General features: G+C 37.9%; 1 protein-coding gene across 2 annotated transcripts in view; it reads left to right on the forward strand.

Moving 5' to 3' along the window:
- The window catches only part of GALC (galactosylceramidase), a 36,538-nt gene extending 19,588 nt beyond the window's left edge, over positions 1-16,950 (forward strand). For both annotated transcript variants that reach the window (XM_071745828.1, XM_071745826.1), the window contains exons 8-17: positions 3,019-3,174; positions 4,904-5,028; positions 6,233-6,360; positions 7,989-8,078; positions 9,028-9,117; positions 9,427-9,571; positions 10,112-10,292; positions 11,753-11,916; positions 12,912-12,988; positions 14,331-16,950. In XM_071745828.1, the coding sequence (XP_071601929.1) occupies positions 3,019-3,174; positions 4,904-5,028; positions 6,233-6,360; positions 7,989-8,078; positions 9,028-9,117; positions 9,427-9,571; positions 10,112-10,292; positions 11,753-11,916; positions 12,912-12,988; positions 14,331-14,474 (1,300 nt within the window). In that variant the 3' untranslated portion in view covers positions 14,475-16,950. The remainder of the gene's footprint in view (positions 1-3,018; positions 3,175-4,903; positions 5,029-6,232; positions 6,361-7,988; positions 8,079-9,027; positions 9,118-9,426; positions 9,572-10,111; positions 10,293-11,752; positions 11,917-12,911; positions 12,989-14,330) is intronic.
- The last annotated feature ends 7,589 nt before the right edge of the window (positions 16,951-24,539 follow it).

Genomic DNA, 24,539 nt, shown 5'->3' on the forward strand with positions numbered 1-24,539 from the left:
GGTGGACATCTCATCATGTGTCTTTTCAAAATAACCCCAACTGTTGGCTTTCTTTTTCATTTGAAAAGTATTTCAAATACAAGAATTTTACATGAATGTACATTGAATCAGTTTTGGACTTGGTGATGTAATCTCTGATGTGTGAGATCTCTCATTAGATAAGCTGGATGGGAGATGAGTTAAGCTGCTGCAACAGTGTTTGCATCCAGGCTTCATCTGTAATGGCTAGAGATTAGATGGAGTCCTGCAGAGACACTGTAAAGCTATTAAAAGATGATCACCCACACAGGAATAATTCAGATCACCAAAGTTCTTTATAATGTGCTATTTCCGAACAGATTTTCAGAGCTATTGCAGTTGCATCAATTTCACTAGAGAAATGAAATACATGAAATACGTGAAATTCATGATGAACAAGTATTACTCCTACTTTGAACATGTTTGGATTACATTGTAGCTCTTGAAAACAAGATTTTCAGTGATGGGCTTGCAAATTCCATAATTAATCATAATAGTAGTCTAGATGCTCTACATGTTTGTAATATGGTTAGACCTGTTAGGTTCTTGCAGTTAGAGCCCAAGCTATTCTGTTTCTACATGTTGAAAATTTGCTCCCCTCCCCTGCTTCCTGCTGCTAATTGAAAGAAAATAGGAAATGTTTATAAAAAGTCAGTGAGTTTTAGGAGTAACAACTTTCATTTTTACCTAATGTAAGTTTTGTGTGCTGTTTGGTGGCAATTCAGTCTTCTCGGTTAGAAGCATAGATGTTCTTAATTAGATCTGTTCTAAACACACACTTGGCTGAATGTGTCACATAAAATGCAACCTTTTCAAGAAACTTATTAGACATAATTAGACCAAGTTAACAAGAAAACCAAGGTGATAAAGTGACATCACTCCATGATGCAATCATGCTGTAGTGCCTGTAGTAGTGGGGATATAAACTGTCCCCAGTTCCTTCCAGACCTGTGTGCTGACACAGATTGGGAAGTAGGACTGTGTTGCTGATTGATGATTTCTGGGTTTTTTGAAGCTCTTTTTCAGAACTAGATTTTTAGGTTTTAGTAGGCAGTGCTTTTCTACAACTCTAAACTGTAGTTTATTATGGAGGCTGATCTTTTTAAAAATTTTTTTACATCCTTGTACTGTGTCACAAGAGAAAAATGATGGACAAACCTGCTATTTCTATCCTGATTTTCTTGTTCCTCTCCTTTGGGCCATTACTGAATGTAAAACAAAAATTAACACAGTTTTTTGCTTGCCTGGTTTTTAACTAAGTTATTCAAAAGAATTCACTGTGGGCAATTGTAAAAAACAATATTTGCAATCCCTAAGTAGAACTTTTCTTAATGTTACTTTCTTAATGTATCTGATTTAGTTTAGCTGCCCTACACTGGCAACTCTATGTTAATTTTTTTTATGTTGGGTTTTTTCTTTTTTTTCCCATTGGAGATTCAATGCTCCATGACCAGAGGGCTGATCAGACCTCTCCTATGAAGACAATCTGAGAGTGGGGATAGTTCAGCCTGGAGAAGAGAAGGCTTCTTGGAAGACCATGTAGAAGTACCTGAAGGAGGCCTGCAGGAAAGCTGAAAGGGCCTTCTGATGGGGGTGTGTAGTGACAGGACAAGAGATAATTGTTTCAGACTGGAGGAGTCTAATTTAGGTTGGAAATTAGGAAGAAATTTGCTAGTGTGAGAGTGCTGAGATACTGGAACAGGTTCCCAGGGAAGTTGTGGATGGCCCTGCCTTGGAAGTGTTCAAGGCCACCACTGGGGCTTTGAGCAGCCTGGTGTAGTGGGAGATGTCCCTCCCTCTAGCAGGGAGGATGGAACTAGGTGGACTTTAAGGTCCCTTCCAACCCGAACTATTCTGTGATTCTAGAATCATCTGCTGTTTGAAACTCACTCAGTCTCCTAACAGTTAATATTTTAAAAACACTTTGTTAACACTCTCATCAGCTAGAGGCCCTGATAATGAACCAGACATTTTCTATTTCCAGAGAGATTGAAAGAAAGATGGAACAATGGAAATGTTTTTTAGTAAATGGCAGCGGTTTGAATAATGCAAACAGTGAAACTTTAGTCTTTCCAGATGGTAATGGTCCTTGAGTTGACCAATTATTTCCTGAAAGTGATTGGAATTGTAGTCACTCCTTTTTAGCAGTTTTCACTTACAGTAAAATAAGATTTTTTTCACTCCTGTGAAAAAATAAGATTTTTTTCACAGGAGCAGAGCACACTGTTCTAGACACAGCTAATCTCCTGTCCTTTGCTGGTACCTTTTGTTAGTTGTTGATGCTTTAGAGTGGCTCAAGATGTCTAAAAAAGGGCTGTAGCATGATCTAGTAGAGTTTAACAAAGCCAGCACATACCGAATGTGAAAGCCTTCATTGTAATCCCATAGCAAATTTTTTTGTGCATTTGGATGGGTCTTTTTTAAATAGCACTGTGTTAAACTTAAAAAAAAGTTTGGTGTACTTATATTTTAAAAAGTTAGTTTTCATATTGAATAGAAGTTGAATGCTCCTTAGTTGTATCCTTTGTAAGGCCTCACTAAGATACTCATTAAAAAAACTGCAAAATTAGTCAGGTTCATGTTCAGGTCCTAAGACATTCATGCAGTTAGGTTCATAGAATAGTGCCTAGTACTGTATCTCACAGTTGATTCTGCAAGGTAGTGTATATTTTCTGTATTTAACACATTGCAGTTATGAAAATCTTCAAGCTCAATTTCAGGATAAATCTTTATCAGGCGGCAGAAAGTGAACAATGTATTTAAAGATAGATATACTTAAATGCTGGCATGTATTAGAAGAAATAATCCTATACGAATGCAAACACAAAAATCTACAGAATATTATATTGGTCTCTCATTAATTTTCTTCTACTCTATTGGAATTATTCTGAAGAAAGTTTGGTTTTCAGTTTGGAGGAGGTGAATCATAGCTGCTGTTTGTACTTCCAAGATTTGGTTTTTCATTTTGTGAAATTTCTTTCCTTTTAAAATACTCTGTAGGGCTCACTATCCTGGAACAAAAACGGTGCCAAATGCTTTGTTAACCAAGAAGAAACTGTGGTCTTCAGAAGATTATAGTACTTTTAATGATGAAGTAGGTGCAGGCTGCTGGGCTCGGATCCTGAACCAAAACTACGTGAATGGGAACATGACCTCGTAAGTGCTGTGCAGTGTGGCTCACGGTCACTACTCCATACATAAGAGTTCTGTCAAGAATTGTATAATGCACCATCCTCTGTGTACAACAGGGAAACTGAAGCTGAAGCTTTCCACCACTGATCTGAATTCAAACATAATAAGATATGAAGTCTACTGCCTTTACCTCTTTTTGGGGTAGTAGTCCCTCGAGTTTTAATGTATTAAGTTACTGTTCCACATTAATCAGTGGTTTATTCAGTTGAGTTCAGATCCTTTGAGACTCTGATGTTAGAAACAGAATGTTCTTAGAACTAACAACATGAGGCACTGGAGGAACATAGCAATGAAGCTAATTTTTGTTAGTCTTAATCAGGTTGTTTGTTTTCAAGTAATGGTAGGTATCATTTCATTATCTAGTTTTTCTATACAATGTTCTCAGAGTGCATTTTAAACTTTGTGATCATTTGATATATTTACTGTTTTCTGCACATTTTCTTTCCAAACAAATATGGAAGAAAGCTGCTCTGTTATTGGGAAATTAAATAACTCGTGGGTTTAGAAGAGAATAGAAAACATACTTTGATGTTTTAGTGCAGTAAATACTAATCTGAAGAAAAAAAATCTGATTAAAGCAAATGTAGGCATCAAGATATAAGCAAAATTGTTCAAAGCTTTTAGAAATTTCACTAGTCATCCATTTTCTATGCATCTTCTGTCTCCTTTGCTGCAAGCTAAATTTTTCTAACAGATGAATGTTTGAATGTTTCCTATGTGAATTCTTTAGCATTCCACTTTTCTCTTAACTATTATATGCTTTTGCTTTAATATCTTACTTTGGGGTCTTTTTTTTCCCCCTTCCAAGCCCTTTATAATTATATATACCCCATTTGTTTAGCAACCTGACAGCCAGTCCTTTGTATTCTGTGAATATTCAGAAATTGTTGTGGAATGTGAAGTCCATCTATCCAATATTGATGCTATCTTGTCTTTTATATTAAAATCAGAGCCTTTCTGATGAAAGACAGCTTATCTTCCTGCTAAACTAATTTCCTTTGAACTTGACTTTGCTACACACCTCTAAATTTGAAGTTCTGCAGAACAAGTTGAATGTGAGCAAGTTGTAAACTCTACTTGAGTTGTTTATGAGCAACTTCATAGGATTTTGGGATCTCTGCTGAAATGCATGTATAGTGTGGTAAATCTATGACAATGACTTTAGAATAGGAGGCCTTTGCACTTCTCTATGTGCAGCAGCAGAGCAGCATGACAACTTTTGCTTTCTACATAACTGCTTTATTAAACTATGCTTCCTTACTTATGGTGTTCAACCCAAAAACCAAACCAAACCAAAAAACCAAAAAAAAACCCCACAAAAAAAGCTGTGAGCCTTGAACTTATTTTTTTCACTGTTCAAAACAGGAAGAAAAGTAAATATGAAGAGAGTCTTTAACTCAGGGCACATTTCCTTTAATGTGCAACTTGTTATGGTGATACAGCCAGTGGTTGTGTCTAGGTTTTGTGAGAAGTTCTCAAAACCTGAAGTTGTTTTGTTCTATTTTCTTCTTCTGTGTGTTGGGTTGTTTTGTTTGTTTATTTTTTCCTCCACTAGCTGGACGTACTGTTTGGTTTTTTTTACCTATAACTTCCTCTCATTGTATGCTGCAGAATAGAGAGGACAAATTCTTTTACTACATTCATCTATTGCTGTCTCTATGAATGGAGTAACCAAACCTGCTTTTTTTCCCAGAACCATTGCATGGAACTTGGTGGCCAGTTACTATGAAGAGTTGCCCTTCGGTCGGTGCGGATTGATGACAGCACAAGAGCCATGGAGTGGCCATTACAAAGTAGAAGCTCCTATATGGATTACAGGTAAAAATTTTGTAGGTAAAATGCTTGTGATCTGACACAGACCAAAACTGTGGTTTTTGAGACTTTTATTTCTTTAGGCTATTTTTTTTTTAATGTGTATATAGTACCAGTTTACATGAGTTTTGTGAAAAAAGAAGGAAAATCTCCTTTCAGTAGGAAGCAGAGAGATAAAGTAGTAAGGGAAGTCTTAGTATTTGACTGTTAGATACTGCAGAAATGAGTAAACTACTGCCTTTTATAGCTATAACTATTAAAATGATTAAATTATATTTTGAGTCAGGAAAGTTTAGTGTACTTTCCTAGTTTCTCTCCCTCTTATTTATTTATTTATTTATTTAATAATAAAAAAATCCTTCAATAGATACGATGCCTCTCAATTTGAGAATACAGAACAAAGAACCTCTGTATTCTTGTCCTGCTTGAGTTTCTTGGATTCTGCGAGTCAGCATTTCCTTGTGCTCAGGGAAAGAGGAATATGTTCTCATAGTGTCTATGGACATATGGATCCACTGCCTACCCTGTACTCCTGTAGTATTTTACCATCTTTGCTACAGTTCAGTAGAGCAGGTAGGCATGTACAGTGCCATAAAGGAGGCACAAGGCAAATGCTTTTATGTTTATTCCTCTGTTTGTTACCTATATATATAAAAGCTTTAAAAAAAATGGCCATACTACCACATGAACAGTTCAGAACAGCTGGGCAGTTATTCCTGTTTCCATACTGCTCTGGATTTTCATGATCTGGATCATATTCTTCTTTGCTACTCTCTTACATGCTGAAAACCTTGCTTACTTAGTTATTCCTCATACTGATGCCCATCTATGCTTTCTGTGGCTCAGCTATTTTAATAAAAAAAAAAAAAAAAATTTTGGAAAACTTAAACTACATCAATATTCATATTGAATGTACACAATTGACTTACATAGTGGTGTAGTAGTTTTTTTTCTTCCTGTATCAAGTAATTGCTGTTTTTAACTGTTTCATCTGCCACAGAGCTGATGTTTTTAGTTGTGCCTTAGTTTAATTCTTTGATATTTCTTCTTGTATAGGTAGCGTGTGCTTTGGAAGTTCCATTACTTTCTTCCCCAAATCAAGTTTTGATTCTGTAAGAATGTATGATAAAAATAATTCGTACTACAAATGGAATTAATTTTTGTTATGACTTAATTACTTTCTTTTTATTTTTGTTCTCTTCTGACTCAGCACACACAACACAATTTACTCAGCCAGGCTGGTCTTACTTGCAAGTGGATGGACATTTAGAAGGAGGTGGTAGTTTTGTAGCTTTGACAGATGGCCTAGGAAACCTTACCATCATCATTGAAACTATGGTATGTGCATCAACCATTCCAATGAACCAGAAAGAATAAGTAAATGTTTTGTTATAGAGAACCTGCTTTGATTTATTTAGCTTAGTATCCATTAATGTGTCCTTTAATGCTTGTAGTGTTGTTGTTGAGACCTCTAGAGGTCCTTGTTTCTAAACTTTGACTAGCTAGTTGAATCTCTCTGGAAACAAATGTATATATCTTCTTTACATTATAAATTAGCTTTAATTTGATGACACACTCTGGGAGGAAATTAAATTGTTTTTTTTTTTTAAAGCAGCAATTTAAAATCAGAATCATAGGTTGGTTTGGGTTGGAAGGGACTTTAAAGATCATCTAGTTCCAACCTCTGCCATAGGCAGGGACATCTCCCACTAGACCGCACTGCTCAAAGTCCTGTCCAACCTGGCCTTGAATGCTTCCAGGTAGGGAACATCCACAACTTATTTGGGCAATCTGTTCCAGTGTCTCGCCACCCTCACAGGGAAGAATTTTTACTAATGTCTAACTTAAATCTCCCTTCTTCAAGTTTTAAACCATTGCCCCTTGTTCTCTTGCTACACACCTGTGCAAAAATTCTTACCCCAGCTTTCCTGTAGGCCCCCTTCAGATACTGGAAAGCTCGGACCCTCCTCTTCTGTAGGCTGAACAACCTCAACTTCCTCACCCTGTGTTCATAGGGGAGGTGCTCCAGCCCTCTGATCACTTTTGTGGCTCTCCTCTGAACACTTTCAAGGAGCTTTATGTCCTCCTTATGTTGGGGGCTCCAGAACTGGACACAGAACTCCAGGTGGGGTCTCTCAAGAACAGAGTAGTGGGGGAGAATCATCTCCCTGGACTGTCTGTCTGTGCTTCTTTTGTTACAGCCCAGGACCCAGTTGGCTTTCTGGGCTTTGAGTGCACATTGATGGCTCATGTTCAGCTTCTGATCCACCATCAACCCCAAGTCCTTCTCCTCAGGGCTTCCCTCAATCTTTTCCCAACATGTGTTTGTCCATGGGATTGCTTCAACCCATGTGCAGAGCCTTGCACTTGGTCTTGTTGAACCTCATGCAGTTTGCACAAGTCCACTTCTCCAGCCTGTCCAGGTCCCTCTGGATGGCATCCCTTCCCTTCACACCGTTTGGTGTTGTCAGCAAACTTGCTGAGAGTGCTCTTGATTCCACTGTCCGTGTCACTGACACATCTTTGTCAGTGTACAGACTGAGCACGGACCAGTGTACTGGTCTGAGTACAGACCCTTGAGGAATACCACTCATCAGACATCTCCATCTGGACACTGATCACAACTGTTTGGGTGTGACCATCCAGCCAGTTCCTTATCCAGTGAGTGATCCATCCATCCATCAAATCTGTATCCTTCCAGCTTAGAAACCAGAATGCCCTGCAGGACAGTGTTGAATGCTTTGCACAGGTCCAGGTAGATGATGTTTGCTAATAATAAAATTAATAAATAATAAAATTATTTATCTAGTATAATTGCAATTATCATTAAGTTAACAGTGAAATAAATAATAGCAAATGGATCCTATGTTGATTTTTCAATTTCAGTTTATTATGTTTTTCATTAACGTTTCCATTGGATGCATTCCAGTAATGTGTGTTCCTTCTGCTACATTTTTTTCCTTCAGACTCATAATCATTCTCAATGTATCAGGCCTCCACTGCCTCATTACAGTGTGACACCTCAAAGAGCAACTTTCCACCTCAAAGGGTCATTTGTAAGTAGATATTGAATATATTTGATCAGTCTTTTAAAATTAACTGCTATCCATAATCAAATACATGAAAGACAATATCACAATTTAGCAAGAAATATGCCTATGATGCTAGTGGTTGTTACACCTAGTAAATCTGTAGGCATTCTAGTTTTGCTCCTCCCATGAGATGTAAAGTTGTAAATTAATTTGTAGAATTATTACCTCCCAGTTTAAGGGTCTATATATTGAAGAAGAAATTCCACAGAACAGAAATACAGAAATGCAATTGGATTTTTCTTTAGGATTTATTCCAAGGCTGAGTGGTCTGACACAGGAAAAGTAGTTGAGTGTCACTTCTGGTAGACAGCTCCCCTTGTGGGGGAGAATCAGACAACTTATCCAAACTAAACTCTACGTTGCTTGTTTTATGGTTCATGTGCATAACTAAAAAAAAAATAAATTGTTAGGAGTTGGTTATGATTAAAATCTGTAACTAATGTAGTTAATATACCATAGTATTGCAGAAGTTTGGACATTTTAAAGTGAAGAACTTTGCATATAAATGAAATCAAAGAACTGGCAACTAAACTAAAGGTCTCATCAAAGCAGAATTAGCATGAGGTTATTTCAGCCTGTCTGCTCCCAGGGGGAGAAGATGTGTATCAAAGACAGACTGTTGGTAACAGAGAAGCTGAAGATCCCATGTGTGATTGCAGTGCTTCCTATGTTTATAAGCATCCTTACTGCCTGTTTGGACAATGGCTTATTGACATATATCTATAAAAAGGTAAATAATATAATGTCCAGCTGAGTGGAGTGATGGGCTCTCATGTGACCAACAGCTCTAAAATATGAAAAATTAGACACCCTTAGAGGAGTGATATTTCTCCTATAGGGAGAATATTAAAGTTTTTTTGTAGTTGGTGTTTTTTTCTTTCTTTTTTAAATCTTGTGTTGTGTTTCATTGTAGTATATGGTGGAAACCCTTCAAGTGTGGTACTCTAGACTTTCTTTTGAATCTGGAAAATCTGTTCTTTTCCAGCAACTCCATCCTGTAAGGGTAAGTCAATATCTTAATTACAGTCTCTTCTTTTTGTTGGACTTTCATACTTAAATTGAATAATTAGTGCAGGCTTTATTAGCTCCATTTAACTACAGTTTTACTAGCTATATATAAGCTTACCTGGAATTAATAAAGAGTTTGAAGTAAAGGAGTTTTCAAAATAACTTGGAGGTACTGAATGCTGAGGCACAAAGATGAGATTTTTGCCTTAAGTCATGACTTTAGAGGATCTCCTTTAATTCAGGAACTTGGTTTATTTTTATTTAGTTGCTTGATATTTGCAGCTTGAACTTTCTTTAATTCTAGGTGGGGAAGGGAATTTTTTCTTTAGATCTAAAAGTGGATGAAGTCTACACTTTAACCACACTGAAGACAGGGAAAAAATGTGGATGTCCAGAGCCTCCACCACCTCATCCCTTTCCTTCAAATTACAAAGATGATTTCAATATTCGTAAGTCAGAATTCTATTATCCAAAAATGTAACTAACACAGAAATATAGTCTTAATGCAGAAAGGCAATAACAGTTATGTTATTTGAGTCCTCTAACGTAAGCAACGTGAAGCAGTCTGAATGTGGGTTTATATTTATTTTTACCTGCTTCTCAAACAGCTTACACTTGTATACCTCACTTGCAATGAGGTGTGTTTAATTTTAATGTCTTAACTGGGTGGTCACTGACAGTTTTAACATTCTTGATGCAAATGATATATCTCATAAGTATAGTGAACTAGTTTTGGGGAGGATGATAAGGAAGATGGTAATTTGCTTTGTTGGTGTGTTTGCAAAAAGTGGAGTCTGCCTAAAAACAAAATCAAAACTAAAATGGCCTTCAAACTCCCAAAACTTCATCTTTCAAGATGTGTTTTGGAGGCTGTGCTTTGTTTAGAGTAAATCAAAATTCTAGGGAATATTTTTAGAGGAAAATTCTGAAAGTGACTACACAAAAGAAAAAGAATGTTTTGGTGTTTATGTGTTTTGATTTCTGAACAGGTAATCCACCTTTCAGTGAAGCCCCAAATTTTGCAGATCAGACAGGTGTATTTGAATACTTCATAAATGCTTCTGACCCAGGAGATCATGTGTTCACCCTCCGCCAGGTGGTGGTCCAGCGACCAGTCACTTGGGTTTCTGATGCAGACCAGACCATCAGTATCATAGGAAATTTTCAGTGGTATGTTCATACTATTTTCTAGTGACATCTGGGGAAATACCACTCTGTGACATGTTATGATCAGTTAATCTTCTTCAAGCCTCATTTCTCTTGGACAGAGAGCTTTTGCATTCAGACATGATGACTTACAGGAACATGTAAAAGATGTTGCTCACCAGCTCTAAGACTGTGTCTTTGTCTTAAAAACATCCAAGGATGGAGAGTCCACCGCATCTTCTGGTAACTTGGGCCTCTGCTACACCGTCTTGGATTATTTTTTTTCCTCATGTTTTGCTAGGCATTTTTTTTTTCAGTGATGAATCTGAGTAGGAATACTGGAATAACCAAATCAAAATTCTTATTCAAGGTGTGTACTGAGTTTCAGTACGTTTTTATGGGACAAAAAAATGATTTGGTTTGAGTTACTTAATTTTGAGTTGTCTTGCTTGATAGTGGTTTGATCAATCTAGTATCAGTGAAATAGTTCTGGGAGCTAATGCAGTTATATTTGTTGCAGACTGCCATCTTCTGAGCAGTTACTAGAATTGTGTGAATTTTATTCAACTGCTATTTAAAACAGTTTTCTGGGTGATTGTAACTGAGATTTACTGATTTGGTAAGAGCATGATTTCATTGCAGTTCTTTCTAGGAGCAATAATGATGGTACTTGGAATCAAGCAGCATATTTTAGCATAATTTTATTTAAAACTAAGCATTTAGGAAAGAGCCTGTTAACGAATTGCTTTAGTAATAGTATTAATAAACTTTATGCTTATAACTTTTTCTTTGATTTGGAAGTCTATCTCAAATTTTGGTTTAGATATGACAAAGTATAGCACGTGGACAGAATCATCCAGGTTGGAAAGGACCTCTGAGATCATCAAGTCCAACCCTTAATCCACTACCACTGTGGTTACCAGACCATGGCACTGAGTGCCACATCAGTCTCTTTTTAAAAACATCCAGGGACAGAGAATCCACCACCTCACTGGGCAGCCCATTCCAATGCCTGATCACTTTCTCTGTAAAGAATGTTTTTCCTAATATCCAACCTAAACCTCCCCTGGCAGAGCTTAAATCCATGTCCTCTTGTCTTACTGGTAGCTACTTGGGATCTTTCAACCCCCACCTGGCTCCAACCTCCTTTCAGGTAGTTGTAGAGAGTGATGAGGTCTCCCCTGAGCCTCCTCTTCTCCAGACTGAACACCCCCAGCTCCCTCAGCTGTTCCTCAAAGGACTTGTGCTGGATCCCCTCACAGTCTCCTTGCTCTTCTATTAATACACTTGGATTTTTTGGTAGTGTCTGTGGGAAACAACAGTCTAGACAAGTCCTGTGCATCTTGCACCTGGATGTCACAATTAGGTTTCCTATATCTTTCTTCAAAAAGGTTGCTCTACTACATAGAGAATTTTTTTGTATCTACTGCTGGTTAAAAAAAAATCAGTTCCCTGATTGCTAAAACACTAAACTTCTCTTACAGGATAAACCTGACAGTCACTTGTGACATCTACATAGAAAAACAGCATGATGGGGGTGTATTTATTGCAGGAAGAGTTGACAATGGTGGGATATATGTTCGACAAACCAAAGGAGTTTTCTTCTGGGTTTTTGCAGATGGCACCTACAGAATCACTGGTGACCTAGGTAAGCAGCTCTTCGTTAAAGTGGATGCTACATTCAGGTTTTGTACTTCAGTTATCATCATTATGAATTTTTCCTATTCTGATCTAAGGATGGCCATGTCTTGTATGTTAAGAGAGCATTTGAAGACTACTGGCTCTCTACTTCTCTTCTGTTTTTTTTTTTTTTTCTGCTGACAAAATCTATTTTACACTAAAAAATGTAAACTATTTTGCTTATTCTTAAATACTCTGGTACAGTTTCAGCTGTATGTAAAAACATGTTTAGGATCAACTCTAGTATTTGTTTTTAATAAGAAACAACAACTTTACCCCATTAGTTTCTCTGGCTGCCAAGAATAATTTTTCCTAGATGAAATGAGACTATTTTGATTAACCACCTCATTATTTCAGATTGAGGCACCTGTTACAGAATTTGATTTTTTTTCTGAACAGCTGTTTTCAGTGATGGTAATATTTTTCTAGAAGATGAATGTTAAATTGACTTGCAGCTAACAATATCTATTAAATAACTTCAAGAGTGTACCTGTGGCACTTCTACGGTTTTTTTGGGTCTTCCATCTAGGTGTTTGTCACACCCAGTTTTTGCTTAGCTTAATTTTTGACTAGAAATATGCAGCATGATGAAGTGACAACTCAAACCCTCTGATTTTTAAGTATTTGCAATACATAAATGGGAGGGTCTATCAATCAGAGCAGTAGGTACCATCTGTCACACTTCATGAACCTGTACTCTCAATAGAGGGAGTCCTTCTTTCAGGCCAAGTTCCCAAGAGCATTGGAGATTTCAGTGGGAAAACAGTCCTGGCAAAACAGGAGTGTGAACTCCTAATGTTCAGGTTTGCATGTTAAGCCTTCCATGCTGGCACTGAAATTGGTAAGCTGCTACTCATAAAGACTTCCAAAAATTAGGTGTTCTTTTCCTTTTACTGGCTTGGTATTTGTCTGTCTCATCAAAGAGGTGAAGCAAGACTTGCTAATGTTAAGCATGTTTTACAGCTGGAAAAGAAGTATTAATGAAAGGACTGGCTGGTGTCCGGGATAATGCTTGGCACACACTTACTCTCAACATTCAGGTAAGGACACAGGCAGAAAGCTTGAAAACCAGTTGTGAAACTTCTAGTCCAAAACTATAAAACTATACAAAGCTGTGCTATAGTATTGAAGGTCCACGTGCTATACTTTGTCATATCTAAACCAAAAAAATGTTATTTTAGACCAATATTATAATACCATGCCAAGTTCTGCTGTCTGTTTTGTAAAGAGATGTCACAGTTAATAAGAAGCCTGACCACGTTTTTTCCTTCCTCCTTACTCCCCCCATTTTGGCCATGCTCACTTCGTGAGGAAAGTAGCCTTAAGCTTTACTTTAAATGTATCTGTGCACTTAGCTGAGTGTGACATCATTGCAAGTGACTAAAAGGCTTTAAATTCCTCTACTGAAAGCCTAATCCCTCTGCCTAATATAACTTGCCACTGCAATTTGGCCATTAAGTGTGGGGCTGCTGGAATCCTAGCTGGGAAGTTCTGCTGAAGCAAACTCTCTTTTAAAATTATTCATGGAATCTTTCCCTCATCCTAAAATGTCAGCAAGTATTAGGAACCTTTTTTTCTTTTTTCTTTTTTTTTTTTTTTTTTTTTTGTCTTTTGTGCTAAAGGCATTTGCTAACCTGAATAGAGTGCTGAAGATGAACATAATCATTTAAAACACAAAACAGTGGTGCTTATGTTAAAATGATGATGCTACAAACTTCCATCTGTGATGAAGTATTTTGTACCAAATATGCCTTTGATGTAATGAAAGGAGTGCAGAGCCTTCTTTAAAGAATTCTCATGTTGACTCTTTGAAAAGAATTCTTTGCTTTTACTCATGTCTGCAATTGTCTTTCAGATTAAGAAATAAAAGCAAAGCAAAGTACTTTTTTTTCCTAAACACTGTTTAATGGAACACTGGCAAGATAAATTGTGTATTTTCCTGAAACTGTTTTTAATTTTGATTGCAACATAACACTTAAACATTCTGCTGTCCTCTGTTTCTCTCAGCTTAATGGCTAAGATACATCTCTTTCCTTTTGACTAACTCTGCACAATCAGTGCCAGATGTATTGTATACTTTTAAGAGAGTTGGGCTGACACAAGTGGAAGAGGAAGACAAGTTTACCTTTGAGATCCTACACTGAGCTTGCAAAGCTGTGATATAGGGGAAGATGAGCCTTTTTCTATATTCACTTTCAAAGCATTAGACTGTTTCACAGAGCTGATAGGCACAAGAGGATTCTATACAATATTTAGAAGTTCCTCTGCATGGAAAATGTGTGAAATGTAGCTGAGCGTTGACGTATTCTACCTTGTCTTTTCTGCCATTGTCAAGACAATCACTGAATTTTGCAAAGTTATCTTTTTCTTTTGTCTTGACAGGGTTCTTCTGCATCAGGACTGTTAAATGGTTACCCACTCTGGGAGAATGTCACCATTTCTAAACCAAGTAATGGCTGGGCTGCTATTGGAACTCGCTCGTTTGAGTTTGCACAGTTTGACAACTTTCATGTTGAAGCCAGCTGAGGTGGCTCCTGCATTTGGAGAACACAGTTCTTGTATTACTTCAAATCAGAGCGAGTTCAAACTCTGAGGGCAGCTTAATGCTATACTGAGATTGCTCAGTTGGCAAGGAACCAAATTCTGTCCTTTTTATTTGTTAATGGTTTACTTGAGTAGGTATTGACTGTAACTTTATCCCCTGGTTGCTATGGGATTTTTGCTATGATTTTTGGGGATAAATTTTAGTTCAAGTAATGATGGAAATAAAATCATTAATTTAAATCTCTTAATTAATAACATCTTAATTTCCCAGCTCACTTTTAAGATAACTTTAGAAGTTAACAGAAGTCAGAGGCATCTCAAGCTGCATTTTTAACACTTGCATGATTGTGTCCATTCCTTTCACTCAAAGAGAGAATCAGATGCCAGTAATCCTTATGAGCCAGTGGCCCCATGCTTTTTTTGTAGTGTTGTCATTCTCAAAGTTCATTTTGGATGAAGTACCTAGTTTTTCTGTAGTAAAAAAAAAAAAAAAAAAGATGTTTTGTCTGTTTTTCTGCTACAGTCTGAGGCTAGAGATTACAGTACTCCAAGTGCATTTGATGACTTCTTCCTGATTACTTCTTCCAACTCTCATTGCCAGCCTTAAAATAGATCATATTTTCAGGGGAATAGAAATGTGCCTTATGGCTGATAAGGCACATTCTTCACTGCCTGACTTCTAAACTACCTCTTCTTTCCAATAAAAGGATTGAAATGGATGAAAACATACCATAACTTGTAGTTTGTTAGTGATGGCTTTGTGGCTTTTTTTGCATAGTGCGAAGAATAAAAACTTTGCATTATAGATGTTGGCACTGCTTGCTTTGGTGTCAGGTCATATGTGTAAATATGCAGAATATATTTAAAACAAAACAGTGATGTTTAGCTCATTAGCGTAGCACAGAGGAGATATGGATAGTATGACATCTGGGTATAAAAGATAATTAAAACATACAGGTTTTGCACTTGAAAGCTTGCAATCTAGTCATAAGGTAAATGACAGCAGGTGGATGCCAACATAATTGCTTAGATGCCAGGCAGTGGTATTGACACAATAGTGCCTGTTTTTAAATTTTTCCTAGGCATCACAGATCAACCTTCAGAGGGAATTTCATATTCTTGGGAAAGGTGGAATTAGCTTTTGCTGTTGCTTCTTTTTTTTTTCCCCAAGTTACTGTGCTACAAAAAAAAATTTATTGAGAATATGAGAATATGAGGTAATGAATGGGATTTTCATCCCACATTCTAAATTTTGTTGGGTTCTGAATTTTTCTTGTCTATTGTTGCTAAATTTGAATGAAAACTGTCTGTTGCCATAACAGAACAAGTCTCCTGTGTCCATCTACTTTTCATATTCACATCTTAGTTAACTGACAAGCAAGTAGTTCCATAGACTTAACAGGGCACTAACAGTTGTATGAGACAGTCCAAAGCAGGCAGTGTTTTATAATTAAGAAACATGTTTACACTGTATTTTGATTTATGCAGATTATTATTCTGATCCACTGTCTGAAGGCTTGTTCGAGTAAGTGTTAACTTCAGTCTTTGAAGTTGACATCTAATACAAAGTTAGTGTAATATGAATCATTACTGGAAACTTTTTATAAAGGTTATCTTGCAAATTAGCTCTGGAAGAGTTTTCAAAATTCCATCTCTAAAAAGTAATCTTCTACCAGTTATACTGCTTTTGATTGGTTATGAATCATTCAGATATGCAAGTTTCATATTTGCTGGTAAACTTGAAAATGGTCAAAACCACTAAACTTTAAAACTCTTATAGAAATTTTCCAAATATTAAGTACCTTTTTACTTAAATGGTTGAAAAATGAAACCCAATTTTCTACTTCATTTTCATTTGATTATTGAAGAATGGATGCAAATCTGTTAATTACTTGCTTGATATCAGAAGAGGTGTCACTGATAACTGTAGATGTGAAAGCAGCTAATTTTAGGTCCTCATATGCAAGAAATGGGTATAGGAGAAGTAGTCCTCAGAACAAACTAATGTTATCTGTGATGGATTTCCCTAGTAGGATACTTCTTGGAGACTTCTGGTAACTTGTGTGGTTGTAAGGGGTGTTTGTCTAAGAGAGAGATCACCAATGGTGCAGTTATACCAAAGGACCTGTTGAGGTTGTTTTACCTTTTAATGCACTAATGCAATACACTGTACTGTTAAATTGTGTTCTAAACACATTGTATTTTATCACTGGAAGAGTTGATTTTTTTTTTTTTTCTAATCTTAATTTATAATGTTACAGGATTAAACTAGAGTAAGTAACTTATTGGTAATATAATGTTATTAACCTTTGTATGTCTGTAATTTTTCACCCTTCAGCACATTGTAATACATTTGGCAATAACAAGCTGTCAGGTCTTTCACTGAGAGGTGAATTTGTTGTTGATTATAAATACTAATCATTCTAAACAGACAAATAAAACACTTAAAACACCTTTATTTGTGCAGAAAGCTTCTGGGTCTTGGTTTTCTACAGTAAGAATGCTGACAGTTTTTTCATTATGATTCCTGATAAATATGCTGGGTATGAACTTAATTGGGTTGGAAGACTTCTTACACTGAGTAGCCAAACAGTTGTCATTAACAAATATCTCAAAATCCATATGCATTATGTTGAGTACTAAGGTCTTGTGAGGTTTAACTCGAAGTCTGTTTCTAGGTATGGAAGCAGTATGGATGGATGGATGTACTTTGCTGTATGGATGTACTTTGAAGTTTAAATGAGGCTTTGTTAGTTTGAGTATCCTTTTCCATCTAGATTTTTTCCTAAATTTAAGGGTTCAACTTGAAAATGGGGAGGGGGCTGGAATATTATGGAACTGGTCTTGTTTTCCAGGTCATCATGCTACTAGATAAAAACTACCCTGGAAATACTGTCTTCCAGTAGCCAGATACATGCTACCACCTGCACAAATACTACATGAAAATATTATTGTCCCTTCCCTGCCACCTGACCTTTGCGATTAGTCACAATGGACAGTTCTTGGGATTTTCAATTCACTCTAAAACACCAAAGTTCCTTTGCTTTAAATTTATAGGAGACTCTTCAAGCTCCTGATGATGATTTATTTTGCAGCAGCCTCCTGGCTTCACTATCTCAACAGTACCTCTCTACTTGAGGGTTTGATTTGGAGTGGTAGTGATTTACTTGTTTCTTATTGAATCAGTTTTATTGTACATATGCAGGAGGTTGGTTGTGGTTGTTTCCACTTAGTTTTTTCATTGGCTTACCTGAAGTTTCTATCCAGAATCTGTTTTCTGTAGGGCTGTACATATTATGAACCTGGTCACCCTAATTATTGCTGTATTTAGGATTTCAACAGCATGGCTAAGGGTGCTTCAAGAGAGTACTTCAAGATGTTATTATTGGTTTGGGCTTTTGTTTGTTTGTTTGTTTTTTAAAACCCATTGTGGCTACTACATTGATCTAAATCTAGCACATGTTGGTGTAGGGAGTTGCAAAAACCCTAATGTTAAAAGACTTGCTAGACTTCTAGCAGAACCATCAGATAACAATTTCAAGTTTTTGTGCATATCATACTTTGATACTTCGTGAGAAGAATTTTTGTACCAATTAATGTCAGAGCTTGCTGAAACAAATAAAATTGTAGAATAATTTTATTTGGAAAAGACTTAAAATCATAAAGTCCTACATGCAGTTTCTAATCCATTTTCTTAAAGATACATAGGTAAATGTTAAATGCTATTTGTGCGTGGCTGGAACCTTAGCAATCACCCTGCCCATGTTGGTGATGCATAAAAAGTTGGTGTGAGCGAGTTCCTCTTGCCACTAGATGTGTTCCTTTATTCCTTCCATTTATGCTTGAATTTCACTGAAACAATAAAGGTGTTAATTCTAGAACTTGTATTTAAAAATAACAAAACCAAACACAAAATACCTACTAGAAATTGAACAGAGGAAAATGTATGTCACTGCAGTGTTTCCAAGCTTTCACTGTGTGCTAAGATGCCTCTGTGTGGTTTTCATAAGCAACTGTAAAGCAGTATTTTTTCTCTCAAGGAATTATATTTGGGTAAGGTTATAAAGATGCAGAGCCCAAGCATCAATTTTGTCAGGAGGCTCCAAGAAGCTTTATAAATTCTTCATTAAATTCCTTTATTATGGAACTGGTCTCTGCAAAGACATATCTCTGGAAAGGGGACACTAGTAGCCAGAAAGTATTTGTTAATGTTTTTATGTGGGGGGGTTTTTTTGTTTGGTTTTTGTTTGCTTGTTTTTTGTTGTGGGGTGTTGGGGTTTTTTTAATGCTTTTCCAGGTGTATCTGACTGGGAGTTAAAGCTTCACTTTGAGCAGTAAAACAGTAATTTTGGTTTTAGTGTGCTCACAGGTGCATTTCAAAGCAGAATTGTAGTAGAGAATGGATCAGTACAGCAGAAAATTCATCATAGAATTATCATATAATGGAAAAGACCTTAAAGATTATCCAGTTGCCTGGATTACCCCCTTGCATGGGCAGGAACTCCTACCTCTACACCAGGTTGCATCCCATCTAACCTGGCCTGGAACGCTTCCAGGGACGGGGCATCCACAGCTTTCCTGGGCAGCCTCGTCCAGTTTCTCACTAGCCTTGCCCTGAAGAATTTCTTCCTAATATCTAATCTAAATCTGTCATCTTTCAGTTTGAAGCAGTTTCCCCCTTGTCCTATAACTTCATGCCCTTGTAAAAAGCTCCTCTCCAACTTTCCTGTAGCCCCATTCAGGTACCGAAAGGTATAAGGTCTCCTTGGAGCCTTTTCAGTCTGAACAACCCCAAGTCTCTCAGCCTTTCTTCACAGGAGAGGTGCTTCAGCCCTCTGATCATTTAGATCTGGACTCACAACATCTCCATGTCCTTATATTGGGGATTCCAGAACTGAATACAGTACTCCAGGATCCACCTCCATGGATCCGCTGGACCACGCGTCCTTTCACGCAGCCCGGGCTATGCTTGGCCTTCTGGTCTGCCAGCACACTTCACCTTGTTGCATAAAGAAGAGTGTGACCAGTAGGTTGGGGGAGGTCATTCTCCCCCCCTGCCCTGGTGAGGCCACAGCTGGAAATACTGCATCTAGTTCTGGGCTACTCAGTGCAAGAGACAGGGATCTGCTGGAGAGAGTCCAGCAGAGGGCAACAAAGATGCTTGATGAATTGGAGCATCTCATGGGGAAAGGCTGAGAGGGCTGGAACTCTTGAGCCTGGAGAAGAGAAGGCTGAGGAGAGACCTTGTTAATGTCTCCAGCTATCTAAAGTGTGGGTGCAAGGAAGATAGAGCCGGACTCTTAGTAGTTGCCAGTGACAGGAGGAGGGGAACAGGCACAAGCTGGAACACAGGAAATTCCATTTAAACATAAGAAAATATTTCTTTACTGTAAGGGTGACAAGGCACTGGAAGAGGCTGCCCAAGGTGGTTGTGGAGCTTCATGGACATCAACCAACCTGATATTACACAGGAGCAGCTATGTAGCCTCATAGCTTGATAGAGGTAACCCAGTCATTGGACAGAGCAGCAAATCCTATCCAGGATGTCTGTATTCCCTTCTAGCATGAGTGCTCTTGTAGTGGGACTGGTAAATGGTACTGTTCACTGGCAAGAGATCAGACAGGTTCCATGCTGAGCTGAGGTGCATGCTAATGTCTCAGTTCTATAAAGTTGTGTTGGGAGGTACAATGTCTCTAGCAGGAGGTTTCTGTTTCCCACTCAGTCTAAGATTGTTTCTTAATGGCTCATCTGCAGCTTTTTTCTCAATGCTCAGCTGATGCTGCATTCTTAAACCACATTTGGCTGGTGTTATAGGAAAGTCACCCGATGCTCTAGGGCAAGTCTGTGCTAGAAGGAGGAGGATGAGAATAGCTTGTTGATCATTCAGACCATCTCCCTGAGAAATAAGATTTTTTTCTGGTTGCACAGTTTTGGGGCTTGCCTCAGCTGAGTACTGAAACAAAGGGTGGGAGAGCTTTGGCTTCAGTTTTGCAGCTAGCTCTTCTGCTGTTGATTTTGAAACAAACAGCATCATTAATTTGTGATCTGTGTAAGGGCTGGATGGAGATATTTCAGCTTTTCTTCCCAATTAATGATAAAAGCAAGGTTTATTCTTCAGAATGTGTCTATTATTTATTGAGCTCTATTGTTTACTTATAGGGTGGTTTAAGTTCTTCATGAAGAACCTGTGGTTCTTCCTTGTGAGACAAAATGCTTTGTTAAGATGAGTGCTTTCATATAGATACATTGAAACTAAATTCCCACTTCCCTAAGCTAATGGAAGTGTCAGAGTGTTACTGAGCATATGAGGGAGACTCCTTTCAAATGACATCATGAGAAAGATGTAAACATTTTTCTCTTAATGGTAATTTTCGTAGATCTGTGCAAAAAATATCTCCCCCTCCACATATGTAAATGAATTCTTTACATCCCTTGATTTCATTCTCCTTCTCTGTCTTCCCTATTTGCACTTTTTAGATGGTGAATACTCACATCTGTCACCCTTCCCACTCAAATACTTAGCCAGGTGAAAATGGAATAATCTTCATCTTTTGTACTATTCAATCTTTTGAGCTCTGTATTACAGCTAATTATTTTTTATTCTTGTGCTAGGTCTGAATATTGCCACTTCGATAGATTTTCCCACATAATGTACACTTGATGGAACTGAATAGCTTTTTACTGATTTTTATGATAAGTAGAATTCATATAAACCAAGTTCTGCAAGGGGTGAAGCTGCAGAAATCTGTGGGAATTTTAATTTGCTCCACCTGCCAAGCCATAAGTCCTCCCTGTAGTTTTTCCTTCCTACTTCTACTCTGTGTCCATACCCCCATTTCCCATAGGGTGGCTCCCAATGCCATATAGGGTGGCTACAAAGGTAACATTCCCAATGTTACCTTTGGACTTAAGATGAATGTTTTTCTTGCGTGTTACATGTTAGACGTGAATCTTCTGTATCTCCTTTGTGAAACTGGACCTCCTAGAAGTCAGGCAGGTTTTTAATAACTTTTCTATACAATCAGCCACCGGGATGTTAACAGGCTGAAGGATTTCCTTTCTTTCCTTTTAGACCATGTTTCTTTTTATAATTCAAAATTTTGCCACCAAACTGTTCACGTTTTACATTTTTTCCCAAGAAGCCTGATGCAGAAAGGGTGCTGACTTGCTTTTATTGCATCAAGACCTGATTACAATTCTGTGTTTACCAACCTCCCTGATGAGCATATGCTCATCCCCATATGCTGCATCCTCAGATGCCTTTTCAGACTTCTGCTGGGTGTAGTTAACCATATTAGCTCATTTCAGAAGCCAGTTTCTCTGTAATGAAGTTACTAGTTTCTACTAAATTAATGTACTGGTAGTAAGTGTTATGATTATTTTCTGCCCTGTGCAGGCTTGGCCTTGTGTTGTTGAACTGACATGTCTTTTTCTCCCAGTGCCTGCTTATTTCAAAAGATGATGGAACACATTCCACTTGAATGCTGCAAGGACCTCGGTACTATGGGAGTATTACCAGTGCCCTCTACTGCAGATAAAAGAGAAATACACGTAGCATGCTTTACATTTCTGTTGATCTTCATCGATCTGAAGTCTCTATTTAGTTTTATGACTGTTAGGGAAAGTGATCTAAAAGGAGAATATCATTAATTTACCTATGAAGCTGTATGAACTTTTCAAAGTGTAATGTCTGTTTTTAAGTGATTATGAAGCACTGTGTGCAGTTCTGGATAGTCCTGGATTTTAAAATAACATTTAAATTCACCACAGTTACCAGGGCTTTAGATGAGTGGTGGGTAGATATTTGGCATGCATCAGTCAAAGGACAGAAAACTGCAACTGTTGTTCAGATTTCCTGTGCAAATCAAAATGAATACCAGAAGTTTGAAGATTTCAGCAAGTATTGGATGTTGTTGTATGGTATTCATTCCTAACATGGTGTCTGTCCTGCATTTACTCCACGCCTCAGTTTCCTCATTAGAAAGCGGTTGCAACACTGGGGTACAGTGACACTGAACACTCTTGCTTAATAGACCTGAAAAAGTGCTGCTGCTTTAACTTCCTAAAAAGACTAAAAGTGTTATCAGAGAAAAGCGCTGATTAAAAAGCTCAGTGTCACCTCCTCTTGAAAGTGTAAGTGGGAAAATGGGACTCTGAGATGCTCTGAGAGCAAGGCACTATGAATGCGTTTCAGCTCAGCAATTGTCAGCTCTGCTTTAGAGAGAGAGGAGCCTGGGAGAGGTGGGTGCCTCTGTTAACTTTTTGATCCCCCACTGTCCTTTTTATTCTCCATGGGCTACAGTGCAGAGGACAGTGATCATGCTCTGTGTTTAATGATAATCATACTATGGGTGTGAGCCTTCTCAGAGTTTTTGGAAGAGTGCTCACTTGATTCCCTGTACCAGTGGTATACTGACGTTCTGTGGTTTTCTCTGTCCAGCAGTCTCACAGTAGAGAAAAAGCAGAGAAAAGTGATGGAGCCAGTGAGCTGAAACATAGGAGTGTCACCAACAGCTGCTGATGCCTGCAAGGAAATCTTCCAGAGAAGGTAAGGCAATGTGCCGTGCTTCACAGAGCTGCCTTGTGGAACTGGTAGAGTGGAGATGAGTAGGATAGATAGGATAGATAGATGAGTAGATAGAGTAGGATAGAAAAAGGCCTTGTATGGTATAGAAATACTAGGGGTGTGAGGTAAAGATTACATACAACATACAACTCTCCCAAGAGTTGTGTCAGTCCCTGTGCACTTACCCTGACTAAACAAGGTAGGAGGGGTTGTGTTAATGCATCTGTAAAAAGCCTGAGCCCATAATACACCATAAGAAATCCTTGTCTCCAGGCTCTTTCCTGTCCTCTCATTGAAAAAAATGATGTGAATTGAACCTATCCAAAGAACAGAATATACAAGAGGAAAACAAGGCCGTGTCCACTTGCTATATTTGCACTCACCTTTTCTCAGTGTCATATTCCTGAAGCTAATGAATACTGTTCACATTCCTGCTTAACTATAGCTACTTCTTTTCCTCTGGAGACCTTATTCCCTGTGAAAAGTCTCTCGGTTCTAACCAAAACCAGATAAACAGCAATGCTATTCCAGTTCACTGAGCGTGACTGACACGGTATTTGAAACCACCACTCAGCCCAGACAGTCAGGAGGGGTAGCTCATACTTCAGGCTTAAAAAAAAAAAAAAAAAGGAACCTCATTACAGCAAGTCTGATCTGTACTCAGAAAAAAATCTATAGCAGTATCACAAAGATTGGTTTCCAAATGAAAAATTGCGGTTTGACATGAACCTTAGGACTTTTTATCTTTGGTGACAAGTTCGTGAAGAGGAACGTGCGGTGTCAGCTGGGGACACTAGATGGCAGTGGAAGCATGACTAACAAGATAGCTGTTCTCTGGTTTTGGGTGCAGCCTCTCTGAGCCACGAAAACAAGGAATGAAGGCAGCTTTACTTGAGAAGAAAGATAAGCTTAAGACTACAGACAGCTTTCTGTGCACAAACCCCAGGACTTCCCTCACAAGGAATACTAATTTGTCTTTTAATAATTTTTCATCCGCTTTAAGCAGATTAAACTATAAACCCCAAATGTTTTGTAAAGCATCTTTTACCTCTAGTGGTTTCTTTGGATCAAAGTCATTAGAATAAGCAAAAGCCCCAAATGTCCAGTTTCTGCCAGAGGCATAGCTGTTGTGTGTGACTCTTGGTAATCTTTTGCTCATGTGTTCAAGCTATGAAAGGATCTGCAATGATTATTTTTAGTCCACACTGAGTTTGCTCTTCACTCATAATTGCATTTCCACAGCTGATATCTTAAAAGCCTTTTCCATGCCAGAGCCCTGATATGGGAAGGCCTTAGGAAGATGCACTGCTGTACACAGCTGAATCTGCTCTGTTGAGACTCTGTGCAGGAGGGCTGTGCATGTACATGGACAGGACAAAGCCCCTGATTAGATGTGACAGTGAATGAGAATAGTATAGATAAGATGTTTACAGCTGCAGGTTTGTTACTTCCTGTCACATAGAGGTTTTCTGAGGTGTGG

Source organism: Heliangelus exortis, chromosome 5 (assembly GCF_036169615.1).
Source record: "Heliangelus exortis chromosome 5, bHelExo1.hap1, whole genome shotgun sequence".
NCBI classification, from domain to species: domain Eukaryota; kingdom Metazoa; phylum Chordata; class Aves; order Apodiformes; family Trochilidae; genus Heliangelus; species Heliangelus exortis.